The sequence below is a fragment of the Bacillus rossius genome, assembly GCF_032445375.1.
Source record: "Bacillus rossius redtenbacheri isolate Brsri chromosome 4 unlocalized genomic scaffold, Brsri_v3 Brsri_v3_scf4_2, whole genome shotgun sequence".
In the NCBI taxonomy this organism is placed as follows: domain Eukaryota; kingdom Metazoa; phylum Arthropoda; class Insecta; order Phasmatodea; family Bacillidae; genus Bacillus; species Bacillus rossius.
This window is the reverse complement of record NW_026962011.1, coordinates 24232519-24247841: the sequence shown is the minus strand read 5'-3', so window position 1 is coordinate 24247841 and position 15323 is coordinate 24232519. Positions and strand designations below refer to the sequence as shown.

At 35.7% G+C, this 15323-nt stretch overlaps 1 protein-coding gene across 4 annotated transcripts in view; it reads right to left on the bottom strand.

Moving 5' to 3' along the window:
* The window catches only part of LOC134542452 (dihydroorotate dehydrogenase (quinone)), a 39347-nt gene extending 25085 nt beyond the window's left edge, over positions 1-14262 (bottom strand). The window contains exons 1-4 of one of the 4 annotated variants that reach the window (XM_063386717.1): positions 13851-14262; positions 7515-7724; positions 4036-4235; positions 1166-1360 (exon numbers count right to left, since the gene is read on the bottom strand). In XM_063386717.1, the coding sequence (XP_063242787.1) occupies positions 1166-1360; positions 4036-4235; positions 7515-7724; positions 13851-13874 (629 nt within the window). In that variant the 5' untranslated portion in view covers positions 13875-14262. The remainder of the gene's footprint in view (positions 1-1165; positions 1361-4035; positions 4236-7514; positions 7725-13850) is intronic. The other 3 variants (XM_063386718.1, XM_063386720.1, XM_063386719.1) reach the window with 3 other exon arrangements.
* Between the last annotated feature and the right edge of the window lie 1061 nt (positions 14263-15323).

The window sequence follows — 15323 nt, the reverse complement described above, 5'->3', positions numbered from 1 at the left end:
GTCCAAAAATTTGGCTTTTCATGTCAAAAACTTCAGTTACTGATTAATTAATAAATAGGATGAACGATCTTATTGTGAGCCACGCCGTTACATAAAAACATACCAAAGTACTAGGTATGTATATACAGTACAACCCGGTTATAACATTCCCGTTTTTAACATTTTCCCGCCTATAACACCATAATTTCATGGTCCCGTCATTTCTCCATTTATCACAATGCTTTAATTTCCCGCCTGTAACAATATTCAAATTTCTACATTCCTGCCTTTAACGTTCAAATTTTCTTTGATAACTGCGACAATTTTCAGTATCCCTTCCTTCAAAGTCATAATTTAGAGCGAAACCATAGCTAGAAAATACAGCACGCATATACAAACATCAGATGTTTACATTTGTGTAGTTCACCATAGACGTGGTATACACGCACTCCACAACTTGGCCCGGATCGACTATCAATATGGCGTCCTGTTCGCGCTTGTTAGCCTATGACTTGTTCCTTTATACTTATGATGCGCATTTTGTGCACTGATACATGGTCAGAAACAGTGCTACTGTAGTCTATGGTGCTGGTTTTTGTTTCAAAGGTTTAACACCTTGAGATGGTTAACTGTTCTATGGATATATTCACGGCTTTTGTTTGTGGTTAACCTTTACCGTAATTATTTTTTTTTTTACTTACTTATTGTAGTCACGGTTGTATTTAATTAAAAAATGCCGTATTGAAATTTTATTCAGGTTTTTGTACGGCTATGATGGCCAATAAATATAAGCGAAAATCATATTCTGTAGCTGAAAAAATTCAGTTTATTAACCAAGTGGAAAGGAACCCCAACAAAACGCATGTTGCGATTGCAAAAGAGTTGAATATTTCTGTTTCGACTCTGAACTGTATCGTACAAAACATTTTTTTTTCTTTAGCATATTATTAGGTATTATCTATAAATAAAATTAACCTATTTTCCACTCTATTGCTGTACTTAGTGTATTACTCCTGTATTTTGTGTTGTTTTACCTATACTTTTTAATTTAATCAATCCACGCGTAATTTTTACAAAGTGAAGATGATTTCCTGCTTATAACATTTTCCTGCTTATAAAATTTTTTTATGTTGGTCCCTTGGAGAATGTTATAACAGGGTTGTACTGTATTAAGAGGGAACCTTACCTGGAAATATTTATGACAAGATAATCAGCAACAGCTCCAAACTTTTTTATTCCTTTAACGTAGTCACCCACGGGGTCTTGAGCGTCTCGGTTCTTGCCGAGGTTGATCCCGACGACCCCAGGGAAGCGGGGACTGGCCTTCACGCTGCTGATCCGGTCGTGCACCGCGTCGTGTCCCTCGCTGTTGAACCCGTACCTTCAAGCAACAATGGCACGGCTCTGCGTGAAGCAGGGGTGCCAGCAAACTTGCCCAGCACACGCGGAGCTGAACATGTAGCCGTGCACGCACCAATCAGGTTACTACAGGGTGGCCACTCTTCCGGCAAAACAAAATTCCAGGTTTTTTTTTCCAGGAATTTTTTTTTTATTAAATGCTACTATGTTGTAAAAATATACATAGCTAATCATTTTGGTAACATCAGAGCTAATAAAAACAAACAAAACCATTAAAAATTATATAAAATAAAAAGAAACATTAAAACAAAAATTATTTCTGTAAGCCAATATTACTTCCGAGATTAAAGTGTTTTTCCTTAATATAGTTTAGTAGTTATCATATCTTGTCTAAACTATGTGAGTAGCAATCAACCAAAAATTTTCAGGAAAGACTGCATTGGTATAAATAATACAGAAAGATAGAGCAAAACTAAAATTGCTTTAACAGTTCCCAGGGATAGAAAAAATAATTATACATTGTTAGCTGAGCTATGTCCCTCACTTTAAATTATTCATAGAGAACCTTTAAATCACAGTGATCTGCAAATTATAACTGCACATCTTTTTTTTTCTTAATTTACTATCTAAAAATCACTCATATACACTAGAACCCCAATTTTACGTATGCTCACGGTTCCACGGATTGCATTTGTAAAATTGCTACCTCCGTAAAATTGGGGGTGGCTCATTGTGTGACCCCCCTCGAAGAAAAATATTGTTGTTTTAACTTTTAGAACCAAATATATCTGGTATTATTTGTGTGTGCTGGGTCTAAATAAATAAAATAGGTACCATTAAATATTAAGTACTATTAATGCATTCAAAAAAAATAACCTTCAACCGCAGTGTGTGAACATGGACTGTGCACAGCGAGACACCTCGCTCACCCGCCCGCCCTCTGCGGCCGGTCTCAGAAGCTTGAACTCGCTATGCTACCATCTCCACCACAGCAAACATTGAAAAATATCTACTGCACGTTACAACGTATCATGCTGTGTAATCGTGCCCACCTTTCATACACACTGCTATTCCTACGATCGCATGAATAGTGACTTCTAGTTGTGAACAGCATGTGTGGCACGTTAAACTAATCGACTTTTTTTTTTATAGGCCAACACATTTTAGACATTTCTCACGTAAACCCGCTGATTCTGCCACCACTTGTATTAATTCCACCCAAGGACACACCAGTATCCAATATTTACAGGAGAGATAAAAAAAGAGGTGAAATGAGCAACAAGACTTTCCTAGGGCCTGGTTGATAAGCTGAAAGAATTTTCTGCCTTTCATTTCTACGCACTTCTCCTTATCAGCTTTTTAAGTCAAACTTTAACAGCTTGCCATTAAAAATGTATACGAGAGCATATAGATTACCAGAATCAAGGGGAAGAAGTAAATAAAAGTGATCATAGGCATTTGTGGCAAAAAAAATAGCATTGTAATGAAAAACACCTTCATTAAAACATGATGTACACTTTAGTGCGAGGAGAAACTTGTGAATTTTTGAAAGCCGTCTGGAATTATTTGTCTAGCAAGTTGAAAAGTGCTTAGTTGAAAAACTACATTACGTGCCTGCAAACAGTGTCACTTATACTATTTTTGATCGCTGTTTACTAGCAAACCTCCCCAGCGGATGTGAAGAATGTGACACGTGTTGGGAAAAGGAAATGATGATGACAGTTTCTCAAATGGAACGTTGTACGAGGAGAGGGATTGTTGGAATGTTAAAAAGGTGGGGGGGGGGGGGGAAGGGTTATATCCCAAAGAGGAGTGAGCATAAGCCTTGAAGAATGAGAATCAGGGGAGGAAGAGATAAACCAAATCGTATGTCATAATGCTGCCGCCACCACAGCATTTTTAAACAATGGGAACATAATTGAGAGTATTAAAGTCCACATAATATATACACCGTGCATTAAAAAGTAACATTTTTATGTGCATTCATTGTGATTTTTTCAATTTTTTTTCTGATAATTTATATTTTGATGTCAAAAAACTTCAGATTTTTCGACGGTTCCTGAGAATGTATATTTCAAAATCGCTGCTTCGTTAAATCTGGGGTTCAAACAATCAGGGTTCTAGTGTACTTGCTGTAGAACAAATATATCTGAAAATTACCTTAATTGTAATGATAAAAAAAAACTCTTTATAAACATGTATGTATGTTCTTTGCTGTCTCTGCAATACTGAAATAGCTATGCATTGCAAAAAAAAAAAAAAAATAAAGGAATTACAACGCTATCCGCTAGTCTAATTGCTTGTTATGTTCAAAGTAATTTTTTTTGTTTTAGTCTAAACACTAAATTAACATAATTTCCACTATCAACTTCAGTAGAACCCTATTAGAGAGAGTATTTCACTTAGAATGATTTTGGTAAATATGTAGAGTAGTGGTATTTGTGGGAAAAAATGCTAAAAATCCTAAATTACTTTTATTATATGCTCTTTCACTTCCTCTTGTATACCAGGATTTCTTACTTTAAAATGCATAATCTAATATTCTTTAAAGATATTATATTTTAAGTAGCAGTTCAATATGAAATACTTTCATTACGAAACAAAACTGTGTTTATTGCGGGTAGGATGCAATGTATTTTCCTAGACACTCAAACGTCCCAAGGAAGCCGGTGCGGGGCTCGGCGTGTGTTGGCTAACCTGTTGATGATGGCCTGGTCGTCCGGCAGCCGGAACACCCTCGGCCTGTCGTTGCCAGGCTGCGGGCGAGGCGTCACCGAGCCCACCTCCACGAACCCGAACCCGAACCCGTGCATTGCCTCCACTACTTCCCCGTGCTTGTCGAAGCCCGCTGCTAGACCCACAGGGTTCGAGAACTTCAGGTGCCACACCCGTGTGTGCTGGAACCCAGCGTGCAGACGCATCAGGAGCAACCAGGCAGCGTTCACTACAGCTTACAATCATTACGGTTCCATTTCAAACCATACTACGTACCTATTATCTAACACAGTTTTGTCCAACGAGATGTGTGAATCAATTAGACTTATCATTTCACCATCATAAGGGTCACTATAGATGAGTTGTGATGTGAGAAAGAACCACTGACATAATTTAATGAATGGTGGAAATGGTAGTGACATGAGAATACCCACCAACTTAAGTCATCCGTCCACTTCAGCATGACTCCTCCAATGAGATGTACATACTTACTAAATAACCTTAGCTCATTATATAAAAAAAGTTTAGATTAGGTATTTAACTATTTATTTTCACTTTATGAGCTCAGGGTATCTCATAAGTACATACATCTCATCATGTGATGCTGATGGAGTATTACAAATTTGGTTTTCTCACAAAGGAGGAATTTTAAAAACTTAAAAAATTTGAAAAATTCATCTCTTATTATCTGGAATTCATCAGCAGACAATCTGTGGAAGGTTCACCTAGTCACTCCAACAGGCGAAACACGCAACCTACCTCCCTGGCATTGAAGCACAAAATGTTTCAGCAAATGAACACACAATGAAGGCACTTCAAAACAGAGTACATACATACCAAGATAGCCAACATAGGTTAAAATTGGTTAGTAACTTATGTATACTACATATGTAAGTTCTTATGAATGGTTTACTATGTGAGTACTTAAAGCAAAAATATTTGTACAGAGATTAATTATAATTAATTATAACAAAGTATGTTGCCATTAAATTACCTTCTCTCAATTCATGCGAGTGCTTTATACCTCATATTTCCTGAATCCATTATTAATTTATTTATTTATCATTTGTCGCATGCCTATGAATAGACAACAACAACAACACAGATACAAATTTACAAACAAAAACACATAATGTAGAGGCACTAATAACCAGAAAAATGAAATAAAATTTAAATAATTAGGCTGTCACTGCAAAAAAAGCAGGCACCACCATCGAGCAGACAGAATAAAAATTACAACTAGCTAAAACCAAAATGAAATACAAAAATACTATATTATATATATATATATATATATATGAATACATGACTAAAATTCTGGGGTTGTACATTTTATTATTTCAAATACTATACTCAAAGAATACATGAGTAATATTAAAATAAATATAACCCCAAATAAAAGAGTATATATTAGCTAATGTATATATATTTATGGATGGGCAGAAGATAAAATTGTTTTAAGATTTATCTTATTACTTGTTAGAAGTAAGAAACTCTCATTTTTGTTTAAATGAGTTAAAAATCTATAAACAATATCATTGTTTTTTAATATACATAAAAATGGTGGTTTATGACAATTAAAGGATGGTATCTTACTGTTGGTGGTTTCAAAAATGTAAGGACAATTAAGGTAGTTATTATAACAATTATAAAAAATATATATACCTCTAAAAAATCACTACTAGCTGAAAGGATGGATGGAGATATTTTTATATATAGAGACAAATATAGTGAGCTTTATAGACGTATATAGAGAGATCGCGAGACATGCTTTGTATATGTGTACCTACTTCAAACAAATTACAAAAAAAAATTAATTAAAAAGGCATAGCAATGCATGTCAGGATATATATATATATATATATATATATATATATATATATATATATATATATATACACACACACATACATATACATACACACATATATATTGTGTGTGTGTGTTACAATACCTATGTATTCATATAATCGCCAAAACTCATTGTTTACTCGTGCATTTTTTAATTTTTTTTAGAGGTTTTTAGTAATTAAAATCCTTTAAATAATGACTATTGCAATTTCAAAGAATTTTTAATGCTTATATGTATTTCATGTTTGTTGTTTTATTATAATAAGAAATGGTATTATGAAATGTTTGTTTTGTTGCTGTGTATTTAAAGAATGTATGAGTCATGTGGTAATGAATGAGTCTAATGGGAGCTAAAAATGTTTGTGAATCGTTAACGTCGCTCATTTCCTTTGAGGAATACGTTCTGTGCACAGAAGTAGCTGACACATAGATTTTTGCAGTCTTTCCAGGGAATTCTTTGATCACAGCCATCGTATATTCAGTGTCTGATTTGGCTAGTAGTGTTTCATGTATCCACGTTTATCCCTGGATCCTCAAGGCTTGATCCTGATGGCATGATCCTGTGGTACCTGATGCTTTTTGTTTTAATTCAGTATGTCGAAAGATCCTGATTGCATGATCCGTTCAAAAAAGCTGTGACCTCATAATTATGGATAAAATGGATTCCATGTGAGGATGAAAATAAAGCTTTTAAGCTTAGAATCACGTATAATGCCTAGATATTTAACATAATGTGATTTAAAAATGGGTTAAATTTCAAGTTTGTGTTTAAATACAATTGGATAAAGCTTTCTGGAGAAGGTTATGATAGTAGTTTTGTTATTAAGATGAACCAAGTTTAAATTAAACCATTCCACAACTACAGAAATGTCACACTGAAGTAAGTAGCAATTAAGATAAGATGATATTTTCCTATGAATATTTAAATCATCAACGAATAGTGTGGCAGAGTGGTTTAACCCTGAAATTAAATCATCCATCTAGATATTTAATACTGTGGTAGACATGAAAGTGTACCACTTTGTGGAACTTTAGAACTAGCAAAATTTAAATCAGATTTGTAATTTTGTATTGATTCATAGAAAGTTAGGTTATTTAGATAACTATACAACATATTTATATATTTATCACTTAAGCCATAATTAGCACATTTATTATGTATAATGTAATGTCTGTGTCAAATGCTGTAACTATATCAAAATGACAAGCATTGATGAGACCAAAATGATACCTATTTAATGTTTTCAAATATTTAAAATTGTCACTCTTTGAGAAAACCAAATTTGGAATATTCCCTCTCATTTTTGATATTATTTGACTAAGGAACCCCTATTAAGTTTAATGCCATATGAAAGCTCATTAAAAAAAAAAGTCTACATGGAATCAATTTGCACTTTCTAACACTAACTGTTCCAAGTGACAATTATTTTTGTGAATCATAAACATGAAAAAATAATTTTAAAAACTAATTAATTTACTTCAAGTATGTAAGCTGTAAACCAAAAATCTTTGAAATCTATGTGGGTAAGAAAGAATGTTTTGTGCTGATTTGTGTGGTTCATTATTTACTTAACGTCAGTAAGTAACTGAGCTCAGCCACATTAACTCACGAGGCTGTCCGGATCCGTGAACCTGCTGGGAGGGACCAGCCTCCACTTGGAGGCGACCACAGCTGCGTTGTGAGCAGTTTCCGGGTCCAGCATCGACAACAGGGGCACCACGACGCCATCGTAAAACCTCTCATTCTCGCGGTACACGCTGACGGCCGAGCAGAGTCCAAGGGCACCACCTGTGACGACCACCATTGACCTGAGTTTATACTGAAAGAGGAGAATGGATTCACTTGTAAAACCGCGGGCAAAACCAGTTAGCTCTACGAAACAAAAACAATGTCTACTGTATGACTTTTGAGACCTCAGATTTTTGCCACTATAACTTTCAAAACCTTTTATAAATTGGTTGGAGATTACAAAATTTTAATTACCAACCAAAATATTAGGGTATATTTATTTTATTTCATTTATTAATTTTGTGCCCTGCATTTTAAATAAGTATAATACTCAGGGACTGAAAACAAATCAATAATCACACAATATGTATTACAGATACATACATGCACATCTATTAACATTATTAAGTTAAAGTTTAGGAAACACATGTTTACCTTTTTAAAATATAATACAAAGAACTTTATTTTTTATCTAACTGTAAAGTGTGTACATAATAAAGGTATGAATTAAGTCTTGGTCATATTTTCACACGCAAATTTTAGTAGGTACATTATAAAATTTTAGTCATTATAAAATTGTTGTAAAAATTATGGGTTGAACACCAGGCCAATTTAACCAAAAATCTATTACTCTATCTTCAATTAATTTAAAGGATTCCTTCAGAGGTTTTTTTATTTTTCTTACAGTGAGCAGATATTTTATCATTTGTTAACATGCCAATAGTTTTTTTTGGTTGTAATTTGTACAAATTTTATAAATGCAACTACATTACCTAAAATTTCAATGGTATAAATTGTTAATAGAGTTAATAGTTTTGATGAGTCTAAATAGACTATTTCAGCCTCTCGTCTTGATATTATTTAATTTTCTCGAGACAGGTTTTTGAATTATTAATAGTTTCGATCAATTTCATTTATGTTAAGAAAAATTAGAAATATTTATCTAATGTTAGCCCTGTACGTTTTAAAATGTACACTAGATTCTAAAACCAATTTCACCTGCTTTTTACAATTATGTTGGTTACACTTTTTCTTATATTCTCTCACATTTTAGAACAATCTAGCTCTATTTTCTTTTCCCATGCAAAACGTGATGTTAAACAATCACATGCTTTATTAATCTCTCAAAAACTAGTATGATTTCTGTCAAACCTTTGGAGGAGAACTAAATACCTACTTAACATTGAAGCGATATGTATTTTCTTACTATCTCTTTCTGTTCCTTTTTCTATGTCTGTCTTCCTCTCAGTGTGAAGTTGAGTGAGTGAGTGATTGTGTAAGTGATTGTGTGAGTAAGTGATTGTGTAGGTGATTGTGTGAGTGAGTGAGTGTGTGAGTGAGTGTGAATGAGTGTGAATGAGTGTGTGTGTGAGTGTGAATGAGTGTGTGTGAGTGAGTGTGAATGAGTGTGAATGAGTGTGTGTGTGAGTGTGAATGAGTGTGTGTGTGTGTATGCGAGTGTGTGTGTATGCGAGTGTGTGTGTGTGTGTGTATGCGAGTGTGTGTGCATGTGTGTGTGTGCGTAAATATACTAAAACTTTTTTTTACCAATTATAATTCTCTACTATGATTGCTACTGTTTATTTCATCAAAACAAAAGTATGTAGGCCGATTGCAGTTTTCTACCTACCCATTAGACCTTTAAAGTCAATCTACTACCATATAATTGGGAAATGCTTAGATCATTAACTGTTGATGGTGTTCAAGACACTATCATCAGTAGGCAAACAAAATACCTCACAGTCCCATGTGCAAAACTCATTCAAAGGCTAAATTTAAGTTTTGTCCCAAGTTGTGTCCTCACTTATCTTTGGTTCTTACAATAAGAATATTTTGTTGAACATAAAAGATTTATTACCAAGTGAAATCATAAACAAAACACAACATATTAAAAAATAATGTGCAGGTGTGCACATAGCAATTATCACAAATAATAGAATGGTAATGTTTAGTTGCAGCATCTGGGAAATAATGGGTATAATAATTAAAAGTGAAAAGTTTCAAATGTAAATGAACACACTTTTTTAATTTTATTATTTTACAAAATATGCATTATTAATGTAGCTAACCAAATCTAATGAATCTTTCACTTTGCCTAGTCATTATTAAAACTCTATCCCAGAAGATGCAATTTTACACACATACCAATAAAAGATTTTACGTAAAAATTGGTTGTCTGTAAAGTCGGTTTATGGACGATAGTTTAACGTGACGTCATAACAAAACATTGATGAAATCATTGCATACTTTAATGAATAAAATTGAATCATTTTTATTGAATTATCACTATTTTGTATGGATACAAAGGAGGAGTGAAATGAAATCTACAATTTAATTGATAAATTTACTTTTATTTGCACTCAATAATTCAAATATGTTTATTACTTTAACGAAGAGATTATTTTAACTATAACTTTTATACATGTTTGCTATAACTTCTTCCAATCTGTGTTATTCTGTTAAGGATAGGACAATGATAGGAAAAGTAGGAAACAAATGGGAGTGTTTCCAAGGATGATGTGAAGGAAAATGGCTTACCCAACACCAAGATGCAGCCAAAAATAATATATTTGCGCCACGGACTCTGCAGCAATGCTAAGAGGAACGGGTTAGCAAAGAGCAATGAAAATGTTACATTGAAATGCATAAAAACAAAATTACACCACGGACTCGGTCGTAATGCTAGGAGGTTCAGGTTAGCAAAGAGCAATATAAAATGAGTGTAATGGGACACAGCGAAATGGGGCAATGTGCGTAACGGGACACTTTTTCGTGCGTGCAGCCGGCGTTAATCGATTTATTAGACATTGTCACGTCAAAAAAAAACCTGCTACAATTTTTACAAAGACCATTTGTAATAAGTAGCTAGGAACTTTAAATTACATTTTGAAAAGAAAAAAAAGTTTAAACCTATTTAAGAGGACCCATCTCAAAATTTTTTTCTGGAAGTTCTTTTATTTTACTACTTTATGACTTTTTTTTAATCATTCTCTGAACCAGCAAAGCTATGATTGTATAATTTCATCAGCTCAGAATTATCTTCCGACAAAATGTTTAGAGGACATGATTTCCACCATGTTAAACATTTGAAACAAGACTTTTGCATGTTGTGAGCAGTTGAAAGTCATATTTCATAATATAATAATATGTTGCCGAGTCTTGCAAAAAGTGGAAGACTTGCTCTGCTACTTAATAAAATCTATCTGGGCACACATACGGTGTGCAGAGCTTCAGAAGAAACCATGTGAATAGAAAACGGCTCAAGAATCTGAGGGGTGTCTGTTTACGAAAAGCATATAATAAATAATATGCTGAGAGCAGATGGGTTGTTCTGTTTTTTATTTATTTTTTAAAGCTGTATTTTTAGGAGAGCGAAAAGGGCTCAAAAACACGTGTTTTCGGAATAATGTTTAAACATGAAAAAAAAAAAAAAAACGGTAAGTAGTCTTGATGGCACCAATAGCCTTGCATTACACCTTTATCTTCATTTCTCTTTCATGTAATGTTATGGTTACAGCTCAAATTTTATACTTGTCCTATGCACAATGAGAAGACTACGCGCCAGTTCAGAGTCTTGTGCTTAGAGGCTCGCTGGTGCTTCCAACGCCAATGGGTGGGTGAAAGTTCTGTACCACGTATCCAAGTTAATCTCTTTAACCTGATGGCATGATCCTGTATACATTGATCCTACGTTACAAAATGCTTGATGTTTTAATTTAGTACATCAACAGATTCTGACCCGACAAAAAAACTTGTGGAATAACATTGAATAATAATCGTGAGTCTAATACAAAACATATTTTCCTTTTTATTCAACTTAATGATCATAATTTATTGTTACATCACAAGTTTTTGTAATGTGGAGGATCTTTTGATGTACTAAAAACAGCAAGCAGCGTGTACCACAGGATCAATCATAGAGGATCATGCCATCGGGATCAAGGGATAAACGTGGATACTTTACCCAGCGAGTGTTGCACTTATCTTCCTTCCTCACTAACACACACACCTTACTAGGAGGGCCCTTAATCTAGTTGACCTGACCAGCCTTTCACATTTTTGCAGTATTTTAAATGTAGCTCACCATACCTAACTTGACTGTTGACATGAACTTATACCATTTTTAACATAGGTAACCTGCTCCGACCAACATTAAAACAGTAAACTAATTGAAATATCACAACACCATTCCATCCAATAATTAGAAAATATACCTGCTCTGCTAGACAATTATTGTCTTGAAACACTACATATCAACTGTTGAATGCACAACAATGTGAAGTCCTTTTTACAGACATGTCTGTGTAAACACAAGTTAGTTGAAACTTATAAAAATACCAGGGTGGCGGCTAATAACTATGGTACAGGAAACTGGTGCCCACCCTCACTACTGCAGACTTAAAATATAATGAAAGTCAAAACCACATCCACTCAAGTGCTGTTAATTTTTGTTTTTAGATTGCTATATTTTGTTCCAATGTTACTTAGGTAGTTAATTACCGATACTAATAAAACTTAATTATTCAGGGAAGCAGGGAAAATAAAATGCTTTACAAACTATACTATTTGATCTGGAAAAGGTGAAATTACTGCAGGAGCAATACCTGTCTGTTTTTTTGGAGGTATGGTATGGAGCACAGGGCTAGAAGCCAAGAGGAAATAAAGATAGAGGAGGTGATAAGGGAGGTGGGTAGGCTAAAGGGAAGGCTGGTCTTGATGGGATAAAAAAAAAGCCACACAAAACTAGGCGGGAAGGAGGTCTGTAGGTACTTGCAAGTGCTATTCGCACAGTCACACGAGGAGCGACAGCTGCCAAGGCAATGGAAAGAGGTGGTGGTGCTGCCTATTTTCAAGGGAGGTGGAGATAAGGCAAAACCAGTGAATTATAGGCCTGGCAGCTAATGTCGAGCGCAGGGAAGGTGATAGAAAAACTGATAGTAAGGTATATAATAGGAAAAATTGGAGAACTGGAATGGATGGATGAGAGGTAACATGCTTCAGGAAGGGGTTTCTCCTGTGAGATGCAGATGGCTGACTGCTGGAGGACTTGGTGCAAGCAGTGGATGAGGGCAAACAGGTAGAAGCAAGCTTTTGTAATTTTGAGAAGGTGTTCGATAGGGTGCCACACAAGAGGGTGATGGAGAAGGTGGATAGTTGACAGAGGACAGTAGGAAGGTGAATTGGGCAGGAGACTTCCTGAGGGATGGGAAACAGCGGGTGAAGGTGGGAATGGAATGGTCAGAAGAGTGGGACGGGGCATTAGGGATACCGCAGGGGAGTGTTATGGGGTTCCTTCTGTTCTTAATAATGATGAATGATGTTGGGGAGAAATAGAATAGCAAATGAGACCGTTCGCTGATGAGTGTGTGATCTATGGAACTGTGAAGGAAGCAGCACACCTGCAGGAAGACTTCAAGAAATTGGAAGTTTGGTCGAGGGCAAATGGAATGGAATCAACAAAACGAAGGTGGTCAGATTCACAAGGAAAAGAAAGGTAGTTAAGCAGATATATAGTTGGAAGGGGTAAGAGATTCAGGAGGTAGGGGAATACAAGTACCCTACAGAAAGACCTAGGTTGGGAAGAGCAGGTGCAGCGGGTAGAAAAGAAAGTGAGGAGGGGGCTGGGGCTGATTGTTAGGACACTGAAGGGGACAGGACGGAAAGTAAAGGAGAAGGCTTATTTATGTTGATATCATGGGGCAATTTGGGACCCATACCTAAGGAAGGAAACTAAGGAACTGGAAATGGTACAACATAGAGCACTAGATTGGCGATGGGTATTTTAAGAAGAAGGGAAGGGGCAAAGGGTGAGCCGCAGAGGTCATATGTTATGATGGAGCTGAGGTGGCACACACTACACAGAGAAAAGAAAAAAGATTGGTAAAGGTTTGTAGGGTGCCATGGGTGGAGGAGGGCTGGAGACAACTGGGAGACAGGTTGAACAAAGGGGTGTGTAGAGGGAGGAAGGATCATGGGTGAAATATTCAGACAGAATGGGGAAAAATGGAAAGAGGAAGGAAAGTATTCCTGGTGAGGACAGGGCGAGAGTGGAATGGAATTGAGAGAAAGATAATGGATGTGAGAGGAGGAAGGACTTGAGGAGAAAGCTACGGGAATTGGGAGAATGAGGGGGCAGGAGGACTCCTTGCCACCGGTCGGAAGTTCACTAAATCATGATTTTTCGCTCATAAGAAAGAAGATAAAAATATTTACTCACCAGAAAACGGTTTCTAGGAGACATTATTATCTAAATATTCCTTTTATTTTTGCACTTTTAATTAAACAGAGATTAACCGAGAATATCGCATTTCAACGATTACATCGATTTCAACTTGTTATTTAATACAGTTAAAACAAAAAGTGCAATATTAAAAAAAAATTTAAAAAAAGTTATATTCAACGACCTAGAGATATATAGAGTCCAAATTGCCCTACTTTCGCTACCAATTTCTGCCCTCGATGGCAGACTGGAGAACTACAATCAGAACGAAAGAGCTCCACAGATACCCGTTTTAATCATAGATTTTAAAAGGCGGTTAGGCAAAACAAAACTGTAAAATCGTTGCGAAACAAAGCTGTAAAGGCGTTTAAAACAAAGCTGTAAAAGCGTTGCAAAACAAACTGTACAAGCGTTGGTTATAATGAAAGGTAGTTTTAAGTTGCTATTAAATCACATCAAAACGTAGGTTTATCGCAATTTTACGGTTTTTGAAGGAAATACATAAAGTTGGAACGAGTGAATAATAATGTTAAATACATATTAATTGCAGTACGATGTAAGTACGATGTTTAAAACACTCTAATATATCTCGAAACCAATTTCACATCCACCGCTTTAGGTTTAAAACTAAGCTTAAAAAAATTTAAGCGAAAGTTAAAAAACAAAATTTCATTTTACGATATATTTACTATAATTTAAGATAAACAACCATTGCTTAAATTTAAACGAACAATTTAAACATAATTAGCACATACCAAAGGCAACCCCCTTTTTAATTCATAATTATGGGTTAGTCAATTATTCATCAGTATTGCAAGGACACTATATTTTTCTTACCAAGGCTAATACAAAATGGAAATCTGTATGAGTTAAATATCTCGTTAATGTCTAACATATTTAATTACTACAAATAAAGGACTAAATGTTTATTGAAAAAATATTTCACAACTTAACCATGCCGTCACCCGCGGTCTTGGCTTCGAGACCTGGGCGGGGCCTAGTGGGAAGTGGTGGTGTGTGGGTATGTTCCGGTGGGCGCCAGGCTAGCACAGTCGCTAACCAATGGTTTTGGGCGTGGATACTTTCTGCCCCGGCGTGGACCACTAGGCCTTCGGTTGTGATTGAATTTAAGAGGGGGGTTTTCGTAGAGCTAATTATCCAGTACTCTCCTTACACAATATAGTACACTGATCCCTAGCTGGAGGGGGCAAGCAACACTACGGAAGAACACAATTGATTACGCTACTGGGTTTTATTCGGGGCTGACCCCTTTTGCGCTGTGAGCACTGAGTTACACGTTACAGTTCACACAATTTGAGAGGCACTATACTTTACATTATACACTTGAAAGTTCCGCCCTTACGCCATGTCCACCCATAGCAACGGTGGAAGGGGGGGTGATTGGGGGCGGCCAATCCCGTAAGCTTAGTTCTTAGCAGAGGCCGGGTCACTTGTGTGAGCCGCGGTCCG